General features: G+C 51.7%; 1 protein-coding gene across 5 annotated transcripts in view; it reads left to right on the top strand.

The window, feature by feature from the left end:
* Tmem184b (transmembrane protein 184B) overlaps positions 1-21,757 on the top strand; it is a 44,522-nt gene that overhangs the window by 5,578 nt on the left and 17,187 nt on the right. For 2 of the 5 annotated variants that reach the window (XM_029548169.1, XM_029548168.1), the window contains one exon: positions 20,162-20,407. In XM_029548169.1, the coding sequence (XP_029404029.1) occupies positions 20,216-20,407 (192 nt within the window). In that variant the 5' untranslated portion in view covers positions 20,162-20,215. Of the gene's footprint in view, positions 1-1,376; positions 1,669-4,999; positions 5,099-6,382; positions 6,518-20,161; positions 20,408-21,757 lie in introns of those variants that run through there. The other 3 variants (XM_029548167.1, XM_029548166.1, XM_029548170.1) reach the window with 3 other exon arrangements.

The following is a 21,757-nucleotide window of genomic DNA, read 5'->3' as shown; positions in this document are numbered from 1 at the left end:
TCTTCTTCTTCTTCTTCTTCTTCTTCTTCTTCTTCTTTTTTGGTTTTTCGAGAGGGTTTCTCTGTGTAGCCCTGGCTGTCCTGGAACTCACTCTGTAGACCAGGCTGTCCTCGAACTCAGAAATCCACCTGCCTCTTCCTCCCGAGTGCTGGGATTAAAGGCGTGCGCCCCACGCCTGGCTTTGTTTCTTCTTCTTTAGAGATTTATTAGCTTTAATTTTGTGTGTGTGAATATTTGCCTCATGTGTGCATGTGTCTAGCGTACCCAGGGAGGTCAGAAGAAGGCATTGGTTACCCTGGAACTGGAGATACAGATAACTGTGAGCTGCCATGTGGCTGCTGGGAACTAACCCTGGGTCCTCTGCGAGAACGGCCAGTGCTCGTTCTTAACCCCTGAGCCCTATCTCTCCAGCCCCAGTGTCCTCAGCAGCCACTCCTGGAACTCTGATCTTTAAAGCCCCAGAAAGGAGAAAGCTACACACAGGGTGCTCAGGAGCTGGACTGAGCCTGACCCGTCATGGAAGCCTTTGTTCCCATCCCTAGATGCTGCTGTGATCATGCGCGTGGCCCAGGCTGTAGCTTGAGAGCAGCTTACACATGGGACTCCTCCTGCCTGCAGTCCGCAGTGTCCCACTGCCTGGCTGGAAGCCAGCTCTGAGTGCAGGTGTGGAGAGTTTGGGGGGGGGGGGGCAGACAGAACAGTGGATGCTTAACACACTGCCACTCAGGAGAAAGCTGAAATTAGCTTTGCAGTGTGATGGCTCCTCTGTGGGGATCAGAACGGGGTTGTCCTGTTTGTTTCCTTGATTTTATTTATGTTTTTTGTTTGTTTTGTTTTCTGAGATGGGGGTCTCTCTGCATAGTCCTGGCTGTCCTAGAGCGCATCATATAGATCAGGCTGGCCTTGAACTCATAGAGATCCTCTGTCTCTGCCTCCAGAGTGCTGGGATTAAAGGAGTGTGTTGTTGTGTCCAGCGATTTAGTTTTTATTTATTTGACAATTTTATTTACTTACTTTAGACGAGGTCTCCTTGGGTATCCCTGGCTGGCCTGGAACTCTCTACATTGACTAGGCCGGCCTCGGACACAAAATCTACCTGTCTCCGCCTCCCAAGTACTGGAGTTAAAGGTGTGCACACCCTGTCTGGTTTGATGTTTGTTTGAGGCAAGGTGTCATGTAGCCCAGGCTGGCTCGGAGCTCCTCATCTTCCCACCTGCAACTTTTGAGTGCTGGTGTGCACTGCCGTGCGCAGCTTAGAGCAGGATGGTCTGTTAAGAGCGAGGTTGTATCACTGGAGGCCAGCAGTGCCCAGTGTCTGCCTACAGGGGGCGAGGGAGGTCTCAGGCTTGTGTGAAGGCAGGAAGCTCAGCAGACACCTCCTTTTCCTTCTCTGAGCTGGAAACCAGAGGGGAAGATCCCACCCAGAAAGCCTTTGTGCCCGGCCTGTGTCACTTCCGGCTCTTCAGTGTGTCAGAGTCCCTCACGAAGAGCTGAGCACTGACTTGGAGAAGCTCCGCATGAGGATAACCTGCGCTTCAGCCCGTGCGGCCAGTGCTAGTGGAGAGCCCCTGCTGATCAAAGCCACCCTGGGCTACTGGGACTCTATTTCAGCTTCTCGACGCTTCCCCGTAGAAGAAGGCGTCGCCGTTGAGTTGATGTTCATTCTAGGTAGGAGCATACAGGGTCTCACTGTTCACTGAGCGTGGGTCACAACTATTTGCCTAGACTGGCCACAGGTTGAAAAGAGTGAAGGTCCTGGCGCTTTGTTTAAAGTTCAGTGGGAGAAATGAGGTCCCCTGCCTCTATCCTGGGGCAGCAAAAAAAAACCCAAAAAAGCGGGAGTGATGGCCTTGGGCAGGCCACTTGCTGTGTCTAAGCTCACCTTCCTGTGCTGGGTGGGTTCCCAGGTCAGAAAGGCTGGTCACCAGGGTAAGAGTCAGGTTGGCAGGTCTCATGGTTGTGAAGAAACCCCCCCCCCCCCCATTTCTTTCACAGCCTAAAGCCTGGCACAGATCTTGTCAAGACTCTTCCTCTTGCTAAGACTATCGGATCCTTTACCTGGGTGTCGTAGCCCATCCCAAGAGAGCTGGCTGTTCCCCTCTCTCCATCCCTCCTGAAGTAATTACATTTGTCACCCCAAAAGGGATCTTCAGATCACACAGCCTCCCCACCCTGAGGGACATACATCTCTATTTTTCCTTCTGATGGACAAGCTACACCAGGAGAGGCTCTGTCCTGTGGCACATGGTGGAGGACCGCCACGCTGCATAGCGCAGCTGTTCTCCAGGGCTGGTGGTCATTTTTAGAAAAGCTCTGAAGGCGCTGCCATAGCTGCTATAGCCTCTGGTCTCCATCTCTGTTCACCCCGTGAGCAGCGAGGGGAATCCCAGCAGCACTCAGTGTGCGTGTCTACACTGCACAGTGATGAGCATTGGCAAAAAACGTCTGGTCGTTTTTATAGTATTAATATTGCCATGTAATTACTCTAATTCTGTCCTCAATATGATCTGTGTGAGGTTTTGCAGACTACACTTCCCAGTGGCCTCGGCCCTGACAGCTCTTATTCTGTAGATGGAGAGGCCGAGACTCAGAGGGTGAACTGCCTATGGTCCTCAGAAGAAAGCAGGCCTCTTGGATCTTCCTGATCTGAGTGGCCACCAATGTTGCTCTCCCTGAGAGAGAGGGCAGCCTCTTGTGAAAGCCTGGCACACCTCGCCAGAGGTAGAAAACTGTAATGAAGGACCTGGTTCATCTGTGGGGCTCCTGCCTGGGGTGGGCTGACAGGCACTGGAGACAAAACTGTGTGGGTGTGGTTCATGGTGGGTGGAGAGGAAGGCAGGACCTTCAGATAGTGGGTCCACGTGGAGCACACCCAGAGGCCAGGGACACAAGTAGGTGACATAGCCCCGGGGTAGAGTGAGTCTTCTTGAGTGGCTTGGGGTCCTGCCTTATGTCCAGGGAGGCATTGTATGACGCATGAGTATTCCGATGTATGTGGCTTAAGGTTGCAGGAACATAACAATCTGGACTTGCTAAGGCTGAATCACTGCTTCGTGAAGTAGCTGCTCTAGTGCTGGACGTCTCTGTGGAAGCAGAGCGTGTGTGTGTGTGTGTGTGTGTGTGTGTGTGTGTGTGTGTGTGTGTTTGTATACTGTCTGGGTCCCTCTCGCAGAGGTCTCCCCCACTCAGCTGCGGCCAGGAGGCCTTTCCTTTCATCCACACTTTCTAGTGGCTGGGTCTGATCTGGGGAAGAGGAGGAAGCCCCGTCCTGCTGTCCTCAGCTGCCCTCAGTCTCGGGGAGGACACTTGGATTCCTGCCCGAGACGGCCCCCATCCTCCATGGCTGGCTGGCTAGAGAGTGATGCTTAGATCGGGTGGCTGTTGGGCACATGGGTTATGTAACAGTTAGTGATGGACCAGGAGCAGGGAGGGTGAATGTCATGTAGTGTGAGTGTTTACATGATTGTGATGTCCCACAGCTGAGGCAGGGAGTGTGATACACAGTGCTTTTCTTTCCCGTGGGAATGCTAGACTGGAAGCTAGAGCCCCTTGGGCCTCTGTCCCACTCTTCTCTACCGGGCCCACCTGATGCTTCCCTGCACACTGGTGCCTTCAGTTAAGAACATCCATTACAGCTGGGTGTCTTGGTGACTCATTTATGTCCACCAGGGCATCAGAGCTGGAGCTGGGGAGGGCTGACAGTCTAGGTCTAGCCTTTTCATTCTTCCTGTGGCCGAGCTGGGGACAGACGCCGGGGCTTGTGCACTGCTAGGCAAAGACTCTCCTGCTGAGCTGCACGTAAGGAGAGCTAGTTCACGGATGGGCAGAACAGTGAGTTGGGTCTGATCTCGGTCCAGTACCACCTCCTCACCCAGAGCCCTGTTTGTTGAAAACTCAGCTTTTCTCTGCCGCTTCTTCCCCCACCACAAGCGCCATTGCCAACACACTAAGATTCAGTTCCTAGGTGAACATCTACTCCGCCTCCGCCTGACTTGTCTGCAGCGTGCATTTCTGAACCTCCAGAAGCTGCATGAGGAATTGGCCTGTAGGCGTGACACTCTGTGAGCAGAGTGATCGGCTACATGGCTGGGCATTGCTGCTGCTTTGTAACAGCCAGAAGCTGGACTCAACCTTAATGTCTCTGTCCAGGAAAACACAAAGAAATGATGGCCTGTCCGACCATGGACTATTGTGAGGTCACAACAGAGGCCACAGAGGGGTCAGGGCTGTTGTAGACAAACCGCTGAATGAAAGCAGTGACTGGAGGGGGCTGTGTCCATACGCCCCTTTGTAAAGTGAAGGAAGTGTTCTGGTGTGTAGATAGTCCCTAGGCAGCCACAAGAAGCTGGGACCATGACATCTTTGGGGTGGCGTGTGCTCGTGCTGGCCATTGCTTGGCTGATTGTCCTTTGTGCCCTTTTCACCTGCAGAAGAACAGGGACTCCCAAGCCCGCCTAGAGCTGGCTCCAAACTCCTTAGTTCAGTGATCTTCTGACCTCAGCTTCCTGAATGCGACCAGGCCTAGCTCCCCTTGTACTTCTGATGGCTGAAACGTGAATGTTGTATCCCTTGAAGAAAATCAAACAGGATTAACTGAACTCCCCACTTGCCCCATGTAGACAGCCAGTCCAGGCCACCTCTTCACAGGTAGCCGGCCTTACTTAGGCCCTGACCTCATCCAGTGAAAGTGCACACCTGGCTTTCACAGGAAGGTCTGAGCAGGGTTGGGGTTCCTTAGTAAAGAGGACCTCTAGCTCCTCTCCTGCTGTTGGCTGGCTTTGGCACTTTTAAATCCCTGCCTTGGTCAGTGAGCTTCCTCTGAAACTTTCAAGGTTTTCCCCGTGGGCAGCTAACACTCTGGGTGTCCTAGGCCCTTGTGGTGGCTCTTGATCCATGCTTTCTGGAGAAGCTGGCTTTCGCACTACTGGCGTCCCTGACGCTGCGCCTCCACGCCTGTGCTCACCCAGGCCTTGACTGCTGCCCTCTGACCTTCCCACAGCTGTGGCCGTTCCCTGCTGCTACCACTTGGGACTTTCTGCATTGTGTCCCAGGCACCTGACTCTTCCCCGGGACTCCTTGTGGTCACTTGCTGTCCCAGGTAAGGATGCTCACAGCTCAGCATCTGGGATTCGTTCTGCCTGGTTTGAGCGTCTGATGCATGGCTTCTCTGGTCTCTATAGTGCCTGGCTTGTCCTCTCCATGTCAGGGAGGCCACCCAGCTTTGTAGAATAGTCCTTTGTTCTTTTTCACTGCTGCAGAGGTATCCACTGGCTGAATTTGACACTGAGTAGCCCTCCCTGTGGGGACAGGCATCTGTGCTGTGACCTCTTCTGCTCTTGTCTTGAGCCCCTTGCACACTCGGTTGTGGGTGTGCACCAGGATGGGCCGCCTGTTTACTGTGTACGCGTGAGTGGAGTTTGTTGTTTAGGGTTGGTCATCTACCGACCCTGCACTGAGCCTTGTGCTAACACCCCAGGGAAAGGTGCCTGTAGTAGTCTTTGTTTAGAAAACCTGCTCCCAGAAGGCAGTGGGGACATTGGGGTTCAGGATTCTGCAGCCATGTGCTCAGTGCTAGATGGGACATTAACTAGTTAGAGAGGCTCCAAAGCTCAGGCCTACAGACTGCACACTGATCTGTTTGTATGCAGTGTGGAAGACAACTGAGTAACCAGAATTCAGCCTGGCTCGTTTGAAAACCAAAACACGGAACTCTGGGCATGTTGGTGCACACTTTTAATCCCAGCACTCTGGAGGCAGGGACAGGCTTGCTTTGCCTACATAGAGAGTTCAGGGTTAGCAAGGCTACATAGTAAGACTATGTCTTAGAGAAACCAACAGACAAACCCAAAAGACCCCACTACAGAGCTGGAGAGATGGCTCAGTGATTCAGAGCACTTGCTGATCTTGCAGAGGACCCAGGTTCCACTTCTAGCACCTACATGGTAGCTGAAAACCATCCTAACCATCCAGTTCCAGGGAGCCATTGCCCTCTCCTGACCTCCACGGGCACTAGGCATGCAAGCGGTACACAGATATAACATGCAGGCAAACATTTACACACATACAATCATAGAAATCACAAAACAATAACAAAACTCCAAAGAGACCCAAAGCAAAATCACTGAATTCAAGGCAGGGTTAAGTGATTCCCCAGGAACTGAAGGGTTTAGAGTCCCCTGTTGCTGCCTACGCTTCTGATGTCCCCCACAGCACTCCCCCCAGGACAAACAGGCCAGGGTCGGATAAGTTCTCCTCTGCTTCAGGCTCCAGAGGGAATGTGGGCCTGGGAGAAGTGGGGTGTGTGTGTCTTGATGGGAATAGTATTGTGGGAGGGTGGACCTCTGTCTTTCCTGTCACAAGTGAGGCATGTGACCTTTTTCAGAAGACTCACCAAGCAAAGCTGCCAGCTGCTGGCCAGCCACTCTTTCCTCCAATCCTCTCTGGAGAAGGGCCAGCGTGTGGGCTGATGTCTGTCTCTGATGTGGGCCGGCTTCCCTCCAAAGGCAGCCACTTGGAGGTTGGTCAAGCTAAGCAGCCCCTCCACCCGCCCCCCCAGGTCTAAGAGCCCCTCATTCCCAGGCTACAGGCCCAGATGCAGTGTGCAAGCGAGCCCCTATGGGGAGAAGGCAGGAGGCATGTAAAAATGAACTTCCTCCAGGGGATGAGACAAACAAGAACAGCATTCCCCCTGGGGGGTGCTCACATTCCAGAGGAGTGCCTGCCCGCCTGTTGCCAGTGCAGCCTGGCCTGAGGAGGGCCGATGGACGCTGGGGCGTGTGCTCCATGGTTACAGCTTGGCAGGGCTCTGCTCTGAAATGAAATGAATGAAACTCTGGCTGGGTGTTGTGTCTCATGCTTGTAAACCCAACACTCAGGCAGAGGCAGGAGGATGACCCTGACTTCAAGCTGGCTTTAGCTACAGTGAGACCTTGTCTTTAAAAGGGGGAGAGGTTTGGGGTGAAGTGAGGCTGGAGAGAGGGCGCGGTGGTTAGGAGTGCTTTCTGCAAGCACCACCATGAGGACCTGAGTTCGGATCCTGTCGCCCACTAAACAAGCGGGCTGTGGTCTCACATGCACGAGACCTCTCAGAACCAGGAGGATTGCTGCTGCTTGCCCTAACCCAAACACGGGAACTCAACCTTTCCTCAGAGGAATATCCGATATCCTCCTGGTCTTTGCTTGCACACGTGTAGTGTATACACACACACAGTACACACATGCGTACCATGCTACACGCACACAGTACACACATACATACCATGTTACACGCATACAGTACATACATGCAAACCATGCTACACACACACACACACCAAGCATGCATATACCATATTCACACATATCACGTATGCACATGTGTATACATACACCACACATATACCGTAGACACACCATACACATTACATAAATATCCTGTATATACCACATACATATACCATATACATACACGCACACTGCACATACCCACAAGACTTAAAGAGAATCAGAGATCAGAAGTAGGGCTAGCCTGGGCTCAGTGGCTGGTGGGACTGTGATACCCCACCACACCCCTCTGTGATGGGAGGATATAGTAGCATGAGACCAGTAATGGTGATAGCAGCAGCGGGCAGGACTTGAGTCTTGTTTTTTTTTCCTGGAAGTGCCTCTGGCTTGGGTGTGGCTATGTGCCCTTTGTGCCAAGCGGAGAGAGGTTGCATAATTTGTCTCTGACACACAGCTAGAGTGGCAGAGCGTGGAGTCAGGTGTAGGTGACGTGGCTCCAGGGCTCAAGGTTGAAGGTTGCTCAGGCAGTGTGGAGAGGGCAGTGTGGGGAGGGCAGTGTGGGGAGGGCAGTGTGAGGAGGGCAGTATGGGGTGGGCAATGTGAGAAGGGCAGTATGGGGAGGGCAATGTTGAGGGGGCAATGTGAGAAGGGCAGTGTGGGGAGGGCAATGTGAGGGGACAGTGTGGGGAGGGTAATGTGAGGAGGGCAATGTGAGGGGGCAGTGTGGGGAGGGCAGTGTGAGGAGGGCAGTGTGGGGAGGGCAATGTGAGGGGGCAGTGTGGGAGGGCAGTGTGGGGAGGGCAGTGTGGGAAGAGCAATGTGAGGAGGGAAATGTGAGGGGGCAGTGTGGGGAGGGCTATGTGAGGGGGCAGTGTGGGGAGGGCAGAGTGGGAGGGCAGTGTGAGGGGGCAGTGTGGGGAGGGCAAGGGCAGTGTGAGGGGGCAGTGTGGGGAGGGCAGTATGGGGAGGGCAGTGTGGAGAGGGCAATGTGAGGGGGCTGTGTGGAGAGGGCAGTGTGAGGGGGCAGTGTGAGGGGGCAGTGTGGGGAGGGCAGTGTGAGGGGCTGTCCTCACAGAGGGACAGCAGCCTGTCTTCCCAGAGGAGGCTGCAGACGCGGTGTGTGTTGGAGGAGGGGAAGTTTACTGAGTGGGTCCCTGGGTTTGACATAGTTCATTGCCCAGGGCCTGGTTGAAATGTGTTCCAGACCCTCCTTCCCACTTCCCTCTGATTCTATGCTCTCAAGCCCCCTCTGGTCAGCTCCCTTGACCCTGGGCTGAAAGGTGGAGGACATATTGTATTGGCTACTCCTTGTTTTGAGAGCTGGGTTTCCCCAAACTTGCTTCCTTCTTTCCCATTAGCCACAGGCCTGAGACTCAACATGAGCCCTGTCCTTTGTCATGGTGGCCCCGGAGGGTCTCTGCCCTGGGCACTCATCTGTCTGGGTGCTCTGACCAGTTAAGTCTCCTTTGCATGGGTCACATGTGGTCTGTCCAACTGCTCCTGAGTGAGGCCTTGTTGGCACAAGCCTACCGAAACATCAGGGGGGCACAGGCTGGCTCCACACTATTGTCCATCCCGTGCCCATGTCCCCAAATCAGTGTTCAGCAGATACATTCCAGCCTTGTGTCACTGTCATCCAGCCAGATAGCATGATAGCGGGAAAGGCCGTGAGAGAAGAGACTGTGGATATGACAGAGGTGGTGATGTGTAGGCAGTGGGGGACAGGGCTCAGAAAGGAGAATGGCAGAGCATTCCAGTCCCCAGAGCACTTACCCTGAAATAGGAATTTTGACCTCCCAAAGTTTATAGTGTTGGGGAACTTCCATATTCTGACAGTGACTAGCCCCTTGCTTGAGTGACAGCTGGTGACAGAATCTGTTTTCATAGACTTGCCTTCACAGTGTTGTGCCCCCCCCACACCAGTCCATTGCTCCCCTTGTGTGGCCTTCTCAGGCTAGAAGACAGTGGATGTGATCCAACTTCCATCCTTTGCCCTCTCCATACCTCTTTCCAGCAGAGCACTCCTGCTCAAGCCGATCCGCAAAGTGTCAGCAGTGGGGAGGGTCCAGGTGACGGTGCCCACAGAGCGTGCTGGGTGGCTCCAAGGCCAGGTTCTGCATTGCTCAGTAGCTCACAGTTGCCTCTTCCCATGTCCCTACCGCGTGCCTGGCATCATGGACCTAGAGAATGTGGGAAACAGGAGTGCTGACCTGAGCACTGCTGGAGTGGGTGGGGCCCAAGGTGGTGGTGACGTTTTTGGTGAGGTGAGAGTTAGTGGTCTGGTTACCATAACGATCAGGACAGAGGCGAAGCACCTGGGCACTCAGGTACGTGCCCACCTCACACATGTCGGGTGACAGGGCTTCTGCTGCTGAGGCTCAGGAGGGCAGAGGCCTTGGTCACTGGGGAGTCAAGACTAGAGCCACTCCTGTGGGTGCTGAGTAGTTTGGGGGAATGTTGTAAGTGTAGAAGTCAGTTCTTGGCTCAAGAGCCTCCCTAGCCATGTTCCTTCTCCACCACAGTAGACTCCAGATCTTACAGAAACCCCAGAAGTCCCGCCTTAGTCAGCAGCAGACTCATTTTGTAGCCAAAATCTGACCTGAATTGATGTGAGACTAATTATAACCTTTAAAGGTTTTACCGAAGCAAGTGAGCTACATTTTTCTCTATGGGAGTGCTATGCATGGGAGGTTTGGGGGGTTGCCTAGACCCCTGTGTGAATGCCAGACCGTATGCAGTACTATAATCTATTTATTTATTTACTTATGCATTTAATTTTGTTGAAACAATCTTATACACCCGAGGCTGGCCTCAGCTCACTGTATAGCCAACGCTAGTTTTAAACTTCCAAGCCTTCTATGGGATTTCATTCATGAGCCCCCACATCTGGTTTATATAGTACTGGGAATGGAACTTAGGGTGCTGTCCTAAGCAACGGCTCTACCCACGGAGCCACGTTTCTAGCCCTACACTGCACCTTTTGAAAGTGTGCACAGGTCTGGTTGCTAAGGCCATGGCAACAGGACAGTCCGCTCCTTTGCTCTGCCCCCGAGACAAAAGCCTGCTCACCTGCTCGGGTCCAGCTTGGTGAGGTTCAGACTTGGGGTGGGGGACAAAGTGCCAGCTTGAGACCTGGCCTCTTCAGAGTTGCAGGTTGCCAGGCAAACGGTGGGAGGTGGGGTGACGGCACTTAAGGCAGGTGGGCCACTGGGGAACCAAGCAAGTACTTGGCTTTACTGTCTGTGTGATCTGAAGCCTGGGGCTGGGGGCTGGGGGCTAAGGGACTGTGCTGGGATCAGCTAGCACAGAGACTGCAGGAAGACACAGTGTCGATGACCTGGCTCGCTGTACTATTGATTACATACCTTTAACAGAAATAGAACCCCAAACTTGCCATACTTTTAATCCCAGCACTGGGGAGGCAGAGGAGCCCTGGTCTTAAAACAAAACAAGCAAAAACCAAACTTGGGCTGTAAGATAGCTCAGTGCGTAGTGACCTTCCTGTTGCGATCATAAGGGCCTGTGTTTGGCTCCCCAGAACCTTGTAAAAAACCAGATGTGGCCTTGCATATCAGTAACCCAGCTTGCTGTCATTCTAGCCAGAAAATAGCGAGCCCCAGGTTCAGCGAGGGACCTGTCCCAAGGGAGAAAGGCTGAGAGCAACAGAGGACACCTGATGGCCTCACCTGGTCTCCGCCCATGTACACATGGTGCACACATGTATGGCTCGTGTACACAGATAAACAGACACCAGGGTTTTTGAGTATGGGTTTTGGTGTACTCGTAAGTATTTGCAAAATCACCATTCCTGTTACCCTTTATCTGTAAGATCCATTCCACATAGAGGTCAGAGGGCAAGCTGATGTCATGAGCCTTAAAGTTGGAGTCATTGATAGCACAGGCCTTCTGGTTTCCTAGGCTGGCGTGTTCAGGGCGGGCGAGCTTTGGTGCTGTGGAGGGAGTATCTGGAAGGCCCGACCCTGCCTTCCCTGACAGAGCTCCCTGCCCGTGCCCCTGTGGCTGCGCAGGCCACAGCGGTGGCCAATGCTTCTGCCTCACACGCACTGTTCCACTCACTGAGCCATCCCAGGCACTGACTTACAAAGGAGCTGTCAGGGTTAGCTGGTGCATTTCCACTTCCTCTGTCGTCAGATGTTTTTATAAACCAAACAGGCATTTGCTTCAGAGTCTCTAACACGGGCATTCAAAACACTCATATTCATAGCTAAAAAATTCAATTTCATAGTATCTTAGGAGTACAGATTTGAGTTGTTTTTTGTTTTCTGGTTTTTTTGTTTTTTGTTTTAAATGAATGCCAGCTAATACTGTTTTTGGTCCCAAAGCCCTGCGTAGAGCCTTCCTTACTTGATGTTTCTGATGGTGTCACCGGGAGGGCCTCTCAAACAATAGCTCTGTCCTGTGCAGGAATGTCACAAAGGCATCTGAGGACATTTTGAAGGCAGCCCTAGGACACTAGCACAGAGGCAGTGTAGAGCTGGTGTCTCTGCACGGGACCATTTGCTCCTTCCTTTTCAGTGTCTAGGACGGAAGCGCCTGGCGCTGAGGCCAGCCTCAGTTTCCCCTTGCTGGGTTTGGCCACTCAGATGCTTTTCTGCAGGATAGGGAGGCAGTCTCTCCTTGGGCCTTGGCTCGATCACGGTCTCAGCTTTGTGGAGGTTTTGATGCTCTGCCTTCATTATGGAAGCTTCGTGATGGAAGGCTCCTTCCGTGCTGACGAGCCGGCTCTCCCTTGGGCTACACTGGGTTTCAGCAGCTGTCTATGTGACCGACCTTACCTTTCTCTCTTCCCTTAAAAAGCACCCACCCCCCCACCCCCCACTGGATGCTGGCCTTACGCTCTGAGACACTGCTCAGGAAGAATTTTTTCTTCCTTGTTGAGATAGAGTCTCATATAGACCAGTCTGGCCTTGAACTTGCTTTGTAGCAGGAGATAACCTTGAACCCTGTTTCCAGTTTTCTGGGGTGCTGAGAGCCCAACCTAGGGCTTCGGGCATGCTAGGTAAGCACTCTACCAACTGAGCTTCGCCCCAGCCCAGGAGGAGCCCTTGAACACAGGACACAAGAATTTAAGGCCAGCCTCAGGCGGTGGAGATGGGGATGTGGATATAGTACCATGCTAATTTTTTTAACCCTGTAACAAGCCAGTATGCGACTCTACATGCTGTAGACTTTAAAGATCTATTTTAGGCTAGGGAGAGGGCTCAACAGTTAGCCCTTGTTTCTCTTGCAGAAGACCCAGGTTCATTTCTCAGTGCCCACAACCATCTGGTGTCCCACAACCGTCTGTAACTGTACTTCCAGGGCATCTGACCCTATCTTGTGCTCTCTTAGAGCACCAGGTCCACATGTGCTGCACCTAACATTAATGCAGGTAAAATACTCATACACATAAAATACAATCTTAGAAAAAAATCTAAAAACAGAAAACAAAGCCAGATACAAAAACGAATCCTCTGAAACAAATTGGGATCCACGGGAGGTTCGGACCTCGTGTAGAAGGTGCAGGCTCCTTCCATGGGTGACACCCTCCTTGACTTAGCTACATCAGAGTGGTTTCCTGAGGGCAGTGCAGTGGGGACCTGGCTGTGAGGCTCACTCGGTTCTGTATGTTACCTCAGGGAGGGCACGTGTCTGTGTAGTTCTGCATGGCTCATTTCATGTGGATTTATGGACTCATCATGGCTTCTCGTCACTGGAGGAGCCTGCCTGCGCCATAGTCCCTCTCACTGTCCCTGGTCTCTGCTGACTGCGCCCTCATCTGAGCTACACCTTTATAGCTCTGTCACGTTGAAAATGTTCTATAAACGGGATTGGCGACTTTAACTAAGCATAATGCCCTCGAGGCAACCCAGTGCTGTATGTATTGATACTTGAAACAAACAAACAAAAAAATTCCTTCTTTTGGCTAGGTTTCCAGTACTGTGTGACTTCTCTGTTTTTGAGCAGGTCTTGAGTTCAGTTAGAAAGCTGTTGGTCACTGCCACAGTATTCATGCCATCACTGAATCCTTAGGGTTGTGGTGTCCTGCTGGCTGTTGTGGTGATCCCTGGGCATCATAGCCAGGGAAGACTGTTGTTGGTCACATCCCCCCTGCCCACTTCTAAGGTCTATTTATTTGGGCTGCAGAGATGGCTCAGTGGTTAAGAGAACTAGCTGTTGTTCCAGAGGTCCTGAGTTCATTTTCTAGCAACCACATGGTGGCTAACAATCAACAAATGGGATCCAATGCCCTCTTCTGGTGTGTCTGAATACAGCTACTCAAATAAATAAGGGCTGGAGAGATGGCTCAGCGGTTAAGAGCACTGACTGCTCTTCCAGAGGTCCTGAGTTCAATTCCCAGCAACCACATGGTAGCTCACAACCATCTATAGGGGGATCTGATGCCCTCTTCAGGCAGGCAGATGTATATGTAGCAGAGCACTCACATTAAATAAATAAAATTTAAAATAAAAAACAAGCAAACAAAACAAAACAAAAACAAATAAATAGATAGATAAATCTTTTTAAATTTTATTTATTTATTTAATGTATGAGTGCTCTCTCTGTATTGCATGTACACCTGTATGCCAGAAGAAGGCATCAGATCCTGTTATAAATGGATCTGTGAGTCATCATGTGGTTGCTGGGAATTGAACTCAGGACCTCTGGAAAAGCAGCCAGTGCTCTTAACCTCTGAGCCATCTCTTCAGCCCCCGTATCCCCTTTTGAAAGCTTGTATAATGCCTTCAGATACCATGGAAGCTAGTTCTTGAGGAAGCATTCAGGCCAGTTCCAGCTCAGGACTGCTGGGCCCTGTGTTTGAGGTATATGGTGTCTTTAGCAATAGGGGCTTAACTTCCACTTCTGGAAAACAATAGCAATAGGCTGAATGCTTTAAGAGTCTCTTGAATAACTCTGCCCAACAGAGAGGGTTTCTTTCTCCTACTGTTGAGGCTGTGTTTTGTTTTGTTTTTCTTTTTTTTTTTTTTTTTTTTTTGGTTTTTCGAGACAGGGTTTCTCTGTGTAGCCCAGGCTGTCCTCGAACTCAGAAATCCTCCTGCCTCTGCCTCCCGAGTGCTGGGATTAAAGGCGTGCGCCACCACGCCCGGCTTGTTTTGTTTTTCAAGACAGGGTTTAGCCTGTTTTTTGTAGCCCTGGCTGTCCTGGAACTCCCTCTGTAGACCAGTCTGGCTCACACTCAGAGATCCACCTGCCTCTGCCTTCCAAACTCTTGTTTTTAGCTGCTTTTTCTACTGTTAGACCAGCCAGATCCCTTGCCTAGGGAATAGTGTCACCCAGAGTGGGCAAGTCTTTCCATATATTGATAACACAATCCCCTTCAGCCTGGCTTAAAAATCCCATCTTCCTGGTGATTCCAGATTTATCAAGTTTTGACAATTCTGGCCGGTGCAGTGGTAATAAATACCCAAGCTCAAGCGATCTTCTTGCCCCAGCCTCCTAAGGACTGGAACTACTGGGCTGGGCTGCCACACCAAGAAGCTACATGGTTTCGTACGAAATGGCTTGCCGACGTTCTGCTTTATCTTCATTCCGGTGTGCGCTGTGTGTGAGGTTCCGTTTCTCCGCCTCCTTGCCAGCATTTGCATCAGCACTGTCTCTCATTGTGTAGTTCTGGGGATGCCTCTCTGTGGTATTCATTCTCTTCTCTATTGGCTGATGATGTATGTACCAACTGCATGTCAGCCTAGCCAATGCTCTTTTCAGATTGGACGGTACAGTTGAACTTTGACTGTTCTGTTCTGCCCAAGACGATGATCATTCCCCAGGTTTGTGCTGCAGGCACACCCCGCCACTCCACAGTGCAACAACTCTCAAAGTATGAACATTTCACTCTTTTCTCCCCTTTCTCAATCAGATCGGTGGTGGTTCACACCTTTAATTCCAGCACTTCAGAGGCAGAGGCAAGCAGATCTCTGAGTTCGAGTGAGGCCAGTCTTATCTACAGAAGGAGACAGCCAGGGGCTACACAGAAACAAAACAAGAAGGTTTTTCTGTTATTGTTTAAGAGATTCTCCTCCCTTCCAGGTTTTTGGAAAGGTCTCCCTATTTGTTTCTACTTTGTATACAGTTCATTCTGGATGTTTCCTTCTGCAGGCCATGCTTTGCTGTTAAGTCTTGCCTACTTCCTGGCTTCAAAGGTTTTTGTCTTTATGAGTTTTGTTTCTTTGGTTTTTTGAGACAGGGTTTCTCTAATGTAGCCCTGGCTGTCCTGGAATTGGCTCTGCAGATCAGGCTGGCCCCAAACTCAGATCCCCCTGCCTCTGCCTCCTGAGTCCTGGGATTAAAGGCTGGAGAGATGGCTTAGCAGTTACCAGCACTCATGGCTCTAGCAGAGAACCTAGGTTTGGTTTCCAGCAACTACATGGCAGCTTACAACCAACCAACTGTAATTCTAGTTCAGGGGATCTGGTACCCTTTTCTGACTGCCAAGGGTACCAGGTACACACGTGGTACCTGCACATACATGCAAGCAAAATACTCTTGCAATTTATACATTTTTAAAAGTTAAAAATATAAAAGGAAACCAAGGTCCAAGCGAACACAGTGGGACCTATAATCTAGCACTGGAGAGGCTGAGGCGGGGAAGAATCTAAGGCCAGCCTGTGCCTCAAATAAAAAATCCACAGTCCATTTTGCATTAATTTTTCACATAAAAAGAGGCATTTATTTAGGGTCAGGCATGGTGGCACACACCTTTAATCTCAGCACTCAGGAAGCAGTGACAGATGGAGCTCGATGAGTTCAAAACCAGCCAGGGCCACCTAGTCATACCCTGTCAGCAGCAGCAAGCATGTGCTTGAGGTTTAGCATGAGGTGATACAAATAATATGGATCTGAACACAAGTCCACTGTCATAAGAATAGGAAAGGACAAAGCAGAAACAAACTAATTGGTGGTTGTTTACATTTTAACACAATCACGTTGTCTACACCAGAATCTTTTAAACAATAGTCATCTTAGATCAGCAGAGGACAGCCAGCCTCCAGCATTGTCCTGCAAGATGCTTTCTTTTCATCTCCTGCTTTCTCCTCCTTTATCCAGGCTGTGATTGTTTTGACAGGTGCCACCCTCGAGGCTTTGTTGTAAGTGCACAGTTGATCACAGCAGTGCGCGTGTTCCGTCTGTGTCAGACTTCCCGCAGTTACGCCCAGATTCATTTACAGTGCTATTTTATTTATTATAATAATTGCTATTATTACTGTGTGTATGTGTATGTGTGCGTGCGTGCGTGCATGTGTGTGTGTGTGTGTGTGTGTGTGTGTGAGAGAGAGAGAGAGAGAGAGAGAGAAATTGGAGAAAGAGATTGGAGAGAGATTAGAGAGAGAGATAGATTGATTGATTGATTGCAGAGTGATCGGAGGATTAGCTTCCACCTTTATGTGAGTTCCAGGGATTGAACTCAGGTCTTCAGGCTTGGCAGCAAGTGCCTCTACCCAAGCATCTTGCAAGTCCTAAAATAGTCACTTTTAATTGTAAGCCTGTTTATCATTGGGACATCTGTAGACTAGAACCCCCTCGTCACGTATGTAGTTGCCCTGAAATACTGTAGAACTCCTCTGGCAGGAATCCCACCCAGCATCTTCAGAGCTTGACGTTAGTGGCGCTGTGTTCAGACTCCTCTGGGGTTAGATGCTGCTGATAGGTCCTTGCCCATCAGATGCCTGACCACACTGACCCCAAGGCCTTGTGTACTGTGTGGTAGGATGTGACCTCCATATTGCAGTGTGGTGCTGCAGGAGTGTGGAGCTTCGGGCTCCTCAAGGTCAAGGCTGGATCTTCCCAAGGCCATGAGGGTCCAGAGGCTCCCGGATATGTCCTCAGGGAGGTGATTCTACTGTATCCCTGCCACCCTCTGCCATACCCTTGGCAGAATTTTGACAGTTGCTTAACTAAGACTGGGACCCATGGGCTGGGGAAATGGCTCTTGGTTAAAGTGCTAACCACCAAGAATGAGGTTCGGAGTTTGCTCCCAGAACCCACGTTAAAAAAAAAACAGAAGAGGGAGCTGAATTGGAAAGCCCCAGGCCAGCGCAAGACTCTCAAAAACAACTGCAGGCACACACAACCACACCTGCACACAGATGAACCCCCCCCAAAACAAACAAACAAACCAAAAACAACTGCAGGTACACGCAAGCACACCTGCACACAGATGACCCCCTTCCCCCCCCCCCCCCAAAAAAAAAGAATTGGAACCTGCTAGAGCAGTTGGAATCCAAGCCTTGTCTTGTATGCCTCCTCCCCACCTTGAGGAATGTGGACTGTATTTAGAAGGAAAGCCTCAGAGACCATGCGGATTAGAGGGTGCTGTACCAGCTGCGGTCCCCCCTGCCATAGGGGCCAGGTGCTCCACCAAGCCAGCAGGCTATTGGTTCTGGGGATCTGAGTCATGAGTACTCCCTCCCAGGAAGACGTCTGTCTGTCCTAGCTATAGGACAGTGGGACCCAGTCGCTCTCCTCTCCTGTGCGAGCTGTAAGCAGTGGGTCCCAAGATCTGCTCTCCCTCGCCCTCTGTGCGCAGCGCATCGTGAGCAGGTGCAGAGCTTAGGGTGATGGAGACTGGATTGCAAATGTGGTCGGCAGCCTCCATGTGGGTCTTGGGTCTGGTTGGAGGAGCTGCTACATCTGCCTTTTGAGGGCACCAGAGTGAGGACATTGCTTTAACTGTTATCTGAGAGAATGTTCTAGAAACCTTCAAATCATTTGGTAGGGTGCTGGAAGCTAGGTTTCACATCTTTATTTTGTTTCTAAGATGTAGATAATATTACTTCAAAGTTGCCATGAGGGGGAAGAAAACAAACATAAGATAATATTTGGAGGAAATGCTGGTGATTTAGGGGTCTCTTTGCCCACTCCATGTTTATCCTTTTAATCTGGGGTGACAGGCAAAGACGTTGATTCACAGTGCAATCCTTTCTAAAGAAACATCTCAGGCGCTAGCTTTCAACGTGGCAGCCATGCCTACAGCAGCTATTATTATGCTGCCACGGTGTCTGTCTCTCCCGAGCTTGCCACCAGTCCTCATACACAGACACCTTCTCCGATTTTCAGTTTCCCAATTTAGATTCCTTCTCTGCTTTCGAGTCTCGACTCTGTCTTTTAGTTGGTGGTTAGGGATTGTCGATGTGGAAGAGAGCAATGCAAGGGCTCTGCCTGGGTCCCGGTGTTCTGACAGCTAGACGTGGAGGCCGGATGTGAGTGGGGGCCCAGCAGGAGTGCGGGCGGACAGCCGGCAAGGTGGGGTCTGGGCCATGGGGCAGGGGCGAGTTGTCTGGACCCCACAAAGATGAGGGGTTACTACATTCTGGCCTGGATGTCAGCTTTGGAACTTGTAAGGGACTGTGAGGTTGGTCACCTGGGCTGATGATGAAGCTGGGGACTCCAGCTTCAGCCAGACTTCTTCCCAGTGTCTGTGATGTGCACACACTCACTCCTCTTACCCCTCAGTCATGCGTGCACTGGTGCAGTGTGGGTCGCGGCCAGTCTGGGGTTTGGGCAGTTGACCTTCTGGGTCACCTGAAGGCTGGGTAGCACTGACTGCTGTCGGTAGGTGGCAGCACTGAGGAGGATGAGGCTCCTAGAGCTCTGATGCCTGGGTAGAAGGCACAGTTGGACTCCTGGCTGCCATCACAGAAGGCTGGAAACCGGCCTGTCTCTTGTTCCCTATGTTTCCCTTTCCCACTGGCAATTCCCTGATGTGCAGTTCCTCAGTTCTGCCATGTCCTTGTGTGGCCCATCTCACTCGCATTCTCTGGAAACGCAGATTGAAAGCTGGTAATGAGGCTGAGCATTATAGATCGCCTGGCTGCTGGACTTGGTGCTGGAGATTCAAAGATGGGAAAAGGGGGCTTCCTGCCTCTGAGCAGGCAGGAGGAGAGACCTGTGCACCGAATGCAGACCATGTGCTCCTTAGAGACTAGCTAGGGCGTGTGAAATGGCCTGGAGTATCCAGGTGGGGAAGTGTCCTGGTAGGGTTTTAGGAAAGTAGATTTCTACATTGAGTTAGAAGATGATTTCTCCGAGCTTGTGTAGGGGGCAGAGGTAGAGTACTTTCCTGGCATGTGTGAAGTCCTGGGTTTTATACTTTGAAGTTTGAAGATGTACAAATTGAGAAGAGCCATACAGTCTCCAAGATAGCAGCACAACTGGGTCCCAAAGGGATGGGTGACTGTTAGCCATTAGGGAAGTCAGAGAGAAATCTCAAAAGCCAGGCCCTTCAGGTAGAGAGCAATAAAACAGTTTTGCCAAGCCTGACAGTGGTGGCGCACGCCTTTAATCCCAGCACTTGGGAGGCAGAGGCAGGTGGATCTCTGAGAGTTCGAGGCCAGCCTGGTCTACAGAGTGAGTTCCAGGACAGCCAGGGCTACACAGAGAAACCCTGTCTTGACAAACAAAAACAAACCAGTAGCAACCACAAGAAAAGCCATTTTGCCACATCATGGCGGCACGGGTCTTTTATCCTAGCACTCTGGAGTCTGAGGTAGGAGGATCTCAGCACAAGGCCTGCCTAGGTTATACATAACAAGAGGCCCATGGGACAGTTCCGTGTGCCACGTGAGGACTCCAGCTTGTGGCAACAGTACTTAGGGACTGCCAGGGTAGCAGTGGGCAAGCTGTTGTTAGCAGTTGTAGGTCGGCATTCTTCTGTACCCTGCTTCCCAGCCATGTTCTGGCCTCCTGACTTATAGGAATGTTGAGGACACTTGGCAGACAAAGGTTTTGTCTGACGAAGGTCTCAGAACACCACAGGCTATTGTTTATGGGCCCAGAGATGCCAGGGCAAGGGCTTCGCAGGGGCATGGCTAGGCCCGTGGTGCAGACCTGGAAGGGTTGTTGACAGCACACCACCTCTCGCTCACTCCTGTTTCTTCCCTAGGCCAGTCACTCACTGCACGAGATCCTCTCAGGGAGCCTGCTGCTGCCGGGAACCATGACAGTGAGGGGGGCTGCGCTGGCCCCAGACCCAGCGTCACCCACAACCACAGCAGCTTCACCTAGCGTCTCTGCCACCCCCGAGGGCAGCCCCACAGCCATGGAGCACCCTGTGTTTCTGATGACCACTGCTGCCCAGGCCATCTCGGGGTTCTTTGTGTGGACAGCTCTGCTCATCACCTGCCACCAGGTACCTAGGTGTGATGGGGGAGCATCCTTAGTGTCCCAAGTGGTTTCTAGTCCCACAGAGCACGCTTCAGGCAGGCCAGGCAAGTGGTGTAAGCTCTGCTTCCTGGGGTTCTCTCCCACACCCCAACTTCACTGCGGGCAGGTGGTAGCTCTGGATTCACCTTCAGTCCAGTAGCAACTGGAGAATCGGGGTTGTGAGGAGACACGCAGATGCTTGTCTGCTACGATCTGCTCAGAATCTGTTGGCCATGCACATATGCAGCCGAAGCCATGGAACTGTTACAGTTAGACATTTCTTGGGAGCCTGAGGGAGGTGGCCGAGGAACTGGATGGCAGCTCAGCGAGAGAAGTCAGGTCTCCCGTATCCTGTCCTTTCGCCCTCAAGGGAGGTTGGGTGCCCAAGGAGGAGCTTGCTGGATTCCCATGTTGAGGGTTGGCAGGCCCCCGGCAGCCCCTTACCAGCTGCCATGCATCTCATTCTCTTTCAGATCCATTAGTGTCCAAAGAAATTGGCTCACAGCGGATGGAAATATTTTGTCCTTTTCCTTAGTCAGGGCTGGCCTGGGCTAGGCCAAGAGTGATGTCATGAGAGTCGGGCCCAGGCCGTGAGGCTGCGCCCTTAGCTCTCTGCTTCCCCAGAGTTGCACAGCCTTCTCCTGCCCCCCTGGGGACATTGCAGTCAGCGCTGCCTTAGTTCAGCAGATTGGGCATAGTGTGAGCATGCCACTGTGGCCACACAGGCCAGAAGTGTGTCCATGTCCACCAGAGGGAGGTTCTCAGATGCCCCACCCTCTCTAGCATCTGTGAAGGGACAAGGCACAGTGGCCACAACCAGGTGACTTCAACTCGCCCTTGATCAGCCCTTCAGCTAATTCAGTGCTGCTGATGCTGATGCTGTGAGACCTTGGGAACTTGGTTTTGGAGAGGCAGAGTGATAGGAGCACACATTGAGGATCACAACTTCAATCAACTACACTGTGGCCCTACTGTCCCCTGTAGCTGAAGGTGGCCTGTAGATAGTGTCACACCAGCTTTATGTGGTCCCTTTGATTGGACTCTCACGATAGAAGGTTTATCATCTAGTTTTATGGAGCAGGACTGAGGCTCAGGGTGGGTAACTTGCATCAGCCCATAGAGCAAGGAAGGGTAGAGACAGATGTCAGGAACCATCCTTTTCCCATGGAGTAGGTGGGTGGAAGAGGGCAGACAGACAGACAGGTGGGAGGCAGGTGTAGCGGGACAGACAGACAGGTGGGAGGCAGGTGTAGCGGGGCAGAGAGACGGGTGGGAGGCAGGTGAAGCGGGGCAGACAGATGGGTGGGAGGGAGGTGTAGCGGGGCAGACAGGCGGG

This window comes from Mus pahari, chromosome 17 (assembly GCF_900095145.1).
Source record: "Mus pahari chromosome 17, PAHARI_EIJ_v1.1, whole genome shotgun sequence".
In the NCBI taxonomy this organism is placed as follows: Eukaryota; Metazoa; Chordata; class Mammalia; order Rodentia; family Muridae; genus Mus; species Mus pahari.
Note: the sequence above shows the minus strand (reverse complement) of the source record. Positions and strands in the feature narration are given on the sequence as shown.